The sequence below is a fragment of the Nansenia antarctica genome (assembly GCF_963989245.1).
Source record: "Nansenia antarctica genome assembly, chromosome: 10".
In the NCBI taxonomy this organism is placed as follows: Eukaryota; Metazoa; Chordata; class Actinopteri; order Argentiniformes; family Microstomatidae; genus Nansenia; species Nansenia antarctica.
Genome location: NC_137680.1, coordinates 33,898,988 through 33,908,299, shown reverse-complemented (window position 1 = coordinate 33,908,299; position 9,312 = coordinate 33,898,988). Strand labels below are relative to the sequence as shown.

Here is a 9,312-nt window from a genome sequence, read left to right as displayed (position 1 = left end):
TTTTTCAGAACCTGAGCTCATCTTCTTTGTTTTAACAAATAGCCCACACATAATGATTATCATCATCCTTTTAATTTGCGAGAGAATATGAATGATGGATTTCATTTAACATAATTATATGCAAACGCATAAAAGCTGCAACATCAAATAACAAGATATATACCAACATTTAAAAACGCCTGCATGTGTTTTTTTTAGAGGAATAATTTGTTTATAATATTAATCAAACTGTAGTAATAGACTATTAACATGATTCAATGACTATGGAAATAATGATTATTATGAGAACATAATATTCTTTATTTTTAAAGAACAAATATAAATAAATAAATAATACTTTCATTTGATTGAAGTCACACTCACCAGGGTTTCAAAGCGGTAATTTGTTCTGTCTCTAGATGCTCCTCTTGATCAACGTATACTATCTGTTCCTCCTGTGTGAGTCAGTAAGACGTTATTTGTCTTTGTTAAGAATAGGCCTTTACCGGTGTATCTCTCTCTACATACCTACTGTTCTCACCTACTGTGTGTTTACATGCAGACACTTCAATTAATTGTCATGGTTAAAACACAAAATTAAAATATATTTGAAACCGTATCACTTTGACAATTGCTAATGAACTATTTCCACCAACTTGTAACCCTTTTCTATTCTGTATAGGGATTAAATAATATCATTTTAGTACTCAACTTCGTTTTAAACTGAAAAACAGTGGCACTACTTGCTGACTCTCACTGCCTGGCGTACCGTGGATAGTTCTTTTCCATTTACAGGGAGGTCGCAGGTATAGGCCTACTATGTTAAACTGTTAACCACATGGCCCACGCTATTTAGCAGTTGGTGTTAAGACGTGCCTCGTCCAACAATTTCTCAAACCACTAACATCTCTCAGTGAGTGTGAAAACCACAGGTGACTAACTTGTTGTTTTGTTCTGTTCTAATAACCTTCAGTTCTACCTGCCCACTTACAATCTCTCTGTGTGTGTGTGTGTGTGTGTGTGTGTGTGTGTGTGTGTGTGTGTGTGTGTGTGTGTGTGTGTGTGTGTGTGTGTGTATGCGAGAGAAAGAGACAGAGAGAAAGAGAGAGAATTAGTTGCACCATCACCATCACACCTAACTACAGACGGACTTAAGTGCGGGTTTCCTCTATAAAGTTTGAAGTACTGTAGCAGGTATGTAAACAACATAATTAAATATAGTCATATAGTCATTATATATTAATAATGTATCATTTTAATTAGCTGCCACCATATCCATGGCATTATTGCAATAGTAAAATGTAACTTTTATTTCATCCTTGTATCAGTGTTATGTGTTTGCCATAATTGTTTAAACATGCGTATTTACAGGAATGAAGGATACATTTAAAGGTGATGAATGCATGGTCATCACCATAGCCCTGGGGAGTCTTAGAGAAGAAGGGCAGCTGATGCCAGAGAACTTCCACTGTGTGTTCAAAGATGTCTACAAGGTCTTCCTCAAGTGTCAGCCCAAAGCATTAGGCGTATGTAAAACATGTTCCTACAGCCTCACGGCAGATTATTTGTTGATGAACAGAATGTCATGTAATACATTGCCAAAATGATTTACAGTAAACAAATACAATGTATTGATACATTTAAGCCTCATGTAGCCCACCATAATATTATAATATTCTTGTGACATGAATACAAAACATAAAGCGTAAAGAAAAAACAGGAGTGTTTTTTGCTCTAAATGTCAATTAAATAATGTTTTCTTTTCGTAAGGCGGCTCAGCTAATTGCTGGAGTCCTTGTTATCAGTCTTGGGCTTCTGCTACACGATAGCCGCCCCTTCATTGTGGTGTACACCATGCCCAGTCTCCTGGTAAGGAACACTTCTATCAGTCTAAACACTTTCAAATCAATATCATTGGTTAATACACTGAAAAACTACATTTTATACATTTTAAAATGTTCACAGCTGATCTTGAATCACACATGAATGTCAGTTCAATTATGTTGGATATATGTCAGTTTATCTTTTCATTCTCCCTCCAATTGTCAGGTAGCATTGTGTTTAATATCTAGAATGATACAAAAATACAAAATGATTATAATATCATGTATTATGATTAAAATATATTATATATAAAATACAATTTGAAATGCCTATACAGGAATTTTTATAATTTCTTATAAAGTTTGTAGGTTCTGGTATGGTGACATATGCTGCAGGCCACTCTCCCAACATGAGTGTGGTGAGCACAGTTCACACTTATTCAGATACAAATATGCTGTAAGATGGAAGATACATTTGTAGAATGATACATGTCATCACTGTTGGCATCATTATCTTTGTAAATTGTTAAATGATTACTTTTTGTAGAAACAGTGTAGAAAAGTAAGTACAGCTTATAAACCTCCCTTTTTGCCCTTCCCTATTATAGGCAAAAGTGTCATTTTCATTGAACATCATCAGCTTCTTCTGGGCAATTGTGGCTGTTGTCCTATGCGCTCTTTATGCGTACTACTCACACTATGACAATGTGAAGGTAAACTCTCTCAATGCGTACTACTCACGCTATGACAATGTGAAGGTAAGGAAACATTCGTTTTTAATAGTTCATTAGGATAGCACAAACAATGAAGTGACACTAGAGAACATGGGTTAAAATAAACATTTGACAGATTGTTTTCATTGATTTTCAATCCAAACACTTGTCTGAAAGACTGTAGAGAAATATATTATAGCTTATTAAACGTGGATTCTACTGTAAAACACAATAGCTTAGGGACTCAAATTTCAACCAAGAAAACGGTAATTGTCTTCTGCAATAACAACTCTTCTGTTCATACTTTCTTTGACAGGTAGTTGATGGAATCCTTGGCATGATTGCAGCTCTCCTGGTCACTGAAATGAATGTTGCCCTGTTTCTGATCTACTGGCAGAGGAAAGCAGTATGCAGACAGCATTTCAACATCCTGGTATGTCACCATAGATTTATTTTGCAGTACATATTGAGTGTCCACACTACAGTTAGGTCCATATATATTTGGACACAGACAGAATTTGTGTTATTTTAACTGTTTACCAAAACATCTTCAGGTTACAGTTATATAATGAATATGGGCTTAAAGTGCAGACTCTCAGCTTTAGGGTAAGGGTATTCACATCCAAATTGAAGGAAGGGTTTAGGAATTACAGCTCTTTGATATGTAGCTCCCTCTTTTTCAAGGGACCAAAAGTAATTGGACAATTGACTCAAGAGCTGTTTCATGGGCCAGTGTGGGCTATTCCTTCATTATTTATTTTTCAATTAAGCAGGAAAAAGGTCTGAGTTGATTCCAAGTGTGGCATTTGCATTTGGAGGCTGTTGCTGTATACACACAACATGCAGTCAACAGAGCTCTCAATACAAGTGAAAGGCCATCCTTAGGCTGCAAAAACAAAAACAAATCCATCAGAGAGATAGCGGGAACATTAATAGTGGCCAAATTAACTGTTTGGTACATTCTGAGAAAAAAAATAACGCACTGGTGAGCTCGGCACCACAAAAAGGTCTGTAGGTCCATGGAAGACAAGAGTGGTGGATGATCACAGGATCCTTTACATGGTAAAGAAAAACCCCTTCACAACATCCAGCCAAGTGAAGAACAGTCTCCAGGAGGTAGGCATATCATCATCCATGTGTACCATAAAGGGAAGACTTCACACAAACAAATACAGAGGGTTCACCACAAGGTGCAAGCCATTCATAAGCCTCAAGAATACAAAGGCCAAATTAGACTTTGCCAAAAAACATCTAAAAAAGCCAGCCCTGTTCTGGAACAGCATTCTTTGGACAGATGAAACTAAGATCAACCTGTACCAGAATTATGGGAAGAAAAAAGGATGGCGAAGGCTTGAAACGGGTCATGATCCGACGCATACCACATCATCTGTAAAAAAACGTGGAGGCAGTGTGATGACATGGACATGCATGGCTTCCAATGGCACTGGGTCACTAGTGTTTAAGTGTTTAGGGATATTCTGTCTGTTCAGATTCAGACAAATTCTGCAAAGTTGATTGGATGGTGCTTCACAATACAGATGGACAATGACTCAAAACATACTGCGTAAGCAACCCAGGAATTTTTTAAGGCAAAGAAGTGGAATATTCTGCAATGGCCAGAGTCAATCACCTGGGGCCTCATTTATAAAAAAAAGTACTTGATGGTTTGACATTGCGTACGTGCTTCCTTCTATAAATACCAACGCAGGTAAAATGAACGCAGGTGAATGAGGTTTGTATTAACGCCCTGTGATAGAGGCTCAATTATAGCGGCTGAATTAAGACAAGTGCTATAATATAGGGTAGGCGTTCGTCTGGAAGCGGGAGAGGGCAGAGAAGGGTGGCTTCTCGGTAAATTGCATTTGTAACGTTTGATCATGACAACTAACCAGGCACATGCTTATACTCAGTACTCAAGTTGTAAAAGAAAATCAGGGGAGGTGGTGGATTTTATCATATGAGGACAATTTTAGCATCCCCTCAGCGTCAGTGACTTCAGTGTCAGTAAAAATGTAATTACATGTGTGCGTGCCCCCTCGCACCTTGAAATAGCAGTAATACCACGTTCATTGATAAAATTACATAAAGTATGGAAAGAGGGGGGCGATTTTGACAGTTTTTATTTCTGGGGGGATGCCATCCCCCCTCAACTCGAGTGCTGCTTATACTGTAATAATATAATGGTCTTATTCTTATCAGGTGGTCTTATTCTTATATGGCTGCTCACCAGTGGAGGCTGGTGACTTCCAGAATTGAGGAGGCCAATTTCTTTTCCGCTTGCTCGCTTCACTCGCGATGGAATGTTCCCTTTTCTTCTTATCTGTCTTTGTTAAAAATTATTAATTTGTGTTTGGCGGTACTGAAGGGATTGGGACACTCTCAGGATGGTGGATGAAGCAGCTTTTATTGCCTGCACAATGGGTCATCAAATAAACAAAACAATTGGCATGAATCTCTGGTCCGCCTGCAGCAGCTATTGTCCCTTCTGCTCAGGCTTACAACATTCACCACAACATACTACATACAATCAATGACATGTCAAAAGCACTCAAACACTATGTCAATCAGACACACAACATACAATTCAGAACAATACTTCATCCATTTCTAATATTTATCCTGCAGAACAGCACTCATACACGCGTGTGGCGGAAAAAGGTACTACACGGAGGCCAGGCCTCCTGTGCCCACCCATTTTCAGTGATTTGGCCAATCACATATTGCCATGAAAAAAATTGCATTACATTGACTTCTATGAGAAACCACTTTCCGACAGGAGGCCTGGCCTCCGTGTAGTACCTTTTTCCGCCACACGCGTGTATGAGTAATAGAAACGGATAGGGATTCTTAGTCCTTGGGCCAAACCCCCAAATTGAACATTTCACTACCAAATTCTGGGCAAATCCTAGATGTGATTTTCTTATTCCTATACATCCCTAGATTATGTTTTGATATGATAGACCTTTTGGATTGGCAGCTTATTAGTAGTTATCACCTCGTAAAGGTACGGAGTGCTTTTTTCAAAACCGGAGTTTTGCCTAGAAAAGTCCCCTGCCATATATTGCTCCCCTTCGTATGATTCGCGCCTAGCCAGGGACGCGGGAAGGGAGGTGCTGAGGGTGCTGCAGCACCCCCTAGCGGCAGGCAGAAGGAGCTCCTCCTGCCTGAATTAAAAAAAAAAAAATATTCAAACAATAATTTAAAACAATATAATAACTATTGTTGCTTTTGGGAATAAAAATAAATGTGTTTTTTGTAATAAATGTAAAAATGTGTTTGTTAGTTTTAATGTTAGTGATCACATGGTCATATCTTGCTAGGGAATCTCTGAGTTCTTTAGCAAAAATGTGACACAGCCCAATGAAAAGGGCTACCTGTAGGCGAAATCATTTTTCAGTCTTTTACATGTGCTTAAACTACAGATTGTAAGCTTTCAAATGATGCATCATACATTGAAATCGGAAACAAATTGAAGACGACATGAGTATTTGAAAGTTGCTACACCGGAAATCACTAAGCACAGAAAATCCCCATCAAAGATAATGAATCCCCATCAAACAACAAGAAACGAAGTCATTGTGTTATAGATTACACTTATTTAATGAACGTAAAACTGTTCGGAAAAATAACGAGTGGGTACTTCACATCTTCGAGTTGAATGTTAGCTACAAAAACGAAAATCAAAAAAAAAAAAAAAAAAAACTTTAAAGACGAATTTGACGTCTTTCTCATTTCCGAGAGGTGTCCAGAAACACCAGGAGCAGTCACAAATGCTAAATCAGCCAGAACAATTGAAGTGGAGTTGGAAGAAGATGCTGATGCAGTTGCTTGCTTCGCTTAACAACACTCCCATTAATGCTCTACTGTCGGACGTTGTTGAGAAAGAGCAACAGACGGCCAGAAACGTATTAGAACTGATATTCAGATCCATCCGATTCTTCGGCAGCGAAGGGCTTCCGTTAAGAGGCAATAACAATCGACATGGAGTGCTGTCTGTAATAATGGTCAACATCATGTTTGTGGACATTGTGGGACACTGTGAGCTGAGTGGAAATTACTGTAAATTCCAACACATTGTTGGTAAAATATTTAACGTTACGTCTTTGTAGTGTGTGGGTGCGTGCGTGCTTAACTATTATTGCCCGTGCATTGGGGCCCGTCGTTATGCCACTGTGTGCGTGTGAGCGAACGAGCAATCAGCGAGAGGGAGGGAGGGAGGGAGGGAGAGAAATCGTTATAATTTTTTCCCTGGCAATTTTTTTCCCTGTAGCGTATATAGACAGCACCTCAGCACCCCCAGTCAAAATACCTTCCCGCGTGCCTGCGCCTAGCTGTGCTGTGGTTTTGATAGAGACATGAGGCTTTTCATGTTCTTTATGCGCCTGAGTCTCCTAAACACGTAGAGACCAACCCCGAGTCGATCAGAGATTCCTACGATGAGCTATGGTAACTTTCCCGCACCTACCGCACAATACCTCCGGAAAACCGCAAAAAGTAGGCATTCATCGGTAGGGGGTAGGTGCGGTAAAGTTACCATAGCTCATCGTAGGAATCTCTGATCGACTCGGGGTTGGTCTCTACGTGTTTAGGAGACTCAGGCGCATAAAGAACATGAAAAGCCTCATGTCTCTATCAAAACCACACCACAGCTAGGCGCGAATCATACGAAGGGGAGCAATATATGGCAGGGGACTTTTCTAGGCAAAACTCCGGTTTTGAAAAAAGCACTCCGTACCTTTACGAGGTGATAACTACTAATAAGCTGCCAATCCAAAAGGTCTATCATATCAAAACATAATCTAGGGATGTATAGGAATAAGAAAATCACATCTAGGATTTGCCCAGAATTTGGTAGTGAAAAATGGTTTGGCCCAAGGACTATCTGGCCTGTAGGTGCTTTACAATTGCAATATTGGGTTTTAGCCATGGAAAAGATTTATGAGCAAAACGGAAATAATATTAATAAATAATATGAATATAAAAACAATTAAAATATGTTTTTTGTTAAATAAATAAAAAATATAATTATTGCTTTTTTAAATCTCTCTTCTCTCAAATTATTGGGAAGGCCAGGCCTCCTCCACCTCTATGGAGGAGCCTCCACTGCTGCTCACTCCCTTTGCGAACTCCCAGACACCGGAGAAAATCCAGTATAATTTAGCGCGTGGCCGGGCAAGGTCCGTTGTGGAACGCACTAGGCATGTTGAAGGGGAGATAGACAGCTCCGGAGGGATGTAAAGGAAGACTGAAATACAATCATAAACATCAGTTCCTTTTAAATCTTGAATTAAAATAATTTTCTCGGCTGATAACAACATCGTTAATTTTATTACGAGCCACTGAATGACAGTAGGCAGTGCGGCTCACATGCCTGTAATAACTCTGCATAACCAGTAGGTAATGTGCGTACGCAAGGTCAATACTCGACGTAGAGCTACGATCGTTTCCACGGTCAAATTGACTCACGTTGAAATTGTATAAATCACTACGTTGACGTGGTTTTCTACGTACGACACGGGTAAGATCAACATTTTATCTGAGTACTTTCTATAAATGAGGCCCCTGAAGACAGCTGCAGTAAAGGCCTGACAAAGCATCACAAAGGAGGAAACCCAGCATTTGGTGATGTCCATGTGTTCCAGACTTCAGGCAGTCATTGCCAGCAAAGGATTCACGGCAAAGTATTAAAAATGAACATTTTATTTATGATTATGTTAATTTGCCCAATTACTTTTGAGCTCCTGAAAATTGGGGACTGTGTATAAAAATGGTTGCAATTCCTAAACGTTTCATACAATATTTTTGTTCAACCCCTTTAATTAAAGCTGAAAGCCTGCACTTCAATTACATTTCGATTGTTTCATTTCAAATCATTGTGGTGGCATACAGAGCCAACATTATGGAAATTGTGTCGCTGTCCAAATACTTCCGGACTGTATATACAACAGTATATATATATATATATATATATATATATATATATATATATATATATATATATCAGCCTAGCACACTGACGGTTAGTCTTTTCCCTCTAGCCCATGGTCACCCTCAAGCAGGAAGAGGTTTAAATTTGGAGAACTATCGAGAGCTCAACAACAAACAACAAATAATGAAGCAAAATGACAACCAACCTCAATGTGAAATGAGATTAAGACAAATAAAAATCGTCTTTGTTTTTTTATAGTAGCTAATATGGGCGCATGGTTACAAAGCAGACTACCGGTATGTAGTGAGTATTCTCTTACGTTACTGTTACAGTATAAACATCAGCACTAGCAGTGTTGGCCTGGAGCAATATCAATAACTTTATTATGAATTCTAAATCTATACTGTAGGCCTATATAGACGTTTTAAAAAGATTGTAGATCTTTCATCTATGTACTATATCATGTACACTGGGTGGATAACATTTGGCAAATATGAAATACTTCTAAAGTAAATACTTAAAGTTTAGCATTTGTATGTTTTTTCATGTATATTTAACCAAGACCCATTGCCATAGTCTGTGTATAGAGTGGTGTATTGTCATTACTTTTATTCTGTAAATATAATTTGCATAATGCAATTTCACATTTTCAAAACGTTTCAAAAATTAAATTGTAATATAAAATAAAGGACTTTTTTTTTTTTACATTTGCTGTGTTGTGTAGTTTTCTGACATTTGTCTCATGAATCCACATTGTATTAAAGGGACAGTTCACTTTTTTACATCAGATAGTTCCTTACCTTGAAAGTAGTCCATGGGCCGGGAGAAACTGTAATCCATGATTGATAGTTGTTTAAATAGCTATGGA

The 9,312-nt window shown here is 38.4% G+C and overlaps 1 protein-coding gene across 1 annotated transcript; it reads left to right on the top strand.

Moving 5' to 3' along the window:
* Positions 1-1,352: 1,352 nt before the first annotated feature.
* Positions 1,353-8,586, top strand: LOC308166905 (uncharacterized protein; the record flags this gene model as incomplete). The annotated part of the gene is made up of 6 exons (XM_080541230.1): positions 1,353-1,505; positions 1,750-1,848; positions 2,165-2,221; positions 2,411-2,560; positions 2,832-2,948; positions 8,554-8,586. 6 exons carry the CDS (start codon positions 1,353-1,355, stop codon positions 8,584-8,586), a joined length of 609 nt encoding a protein of 202 aa, XP_080397356.1.
* Between the last annotated feature and the right edge of the window lie 726 nt (positions 8,587-9,312).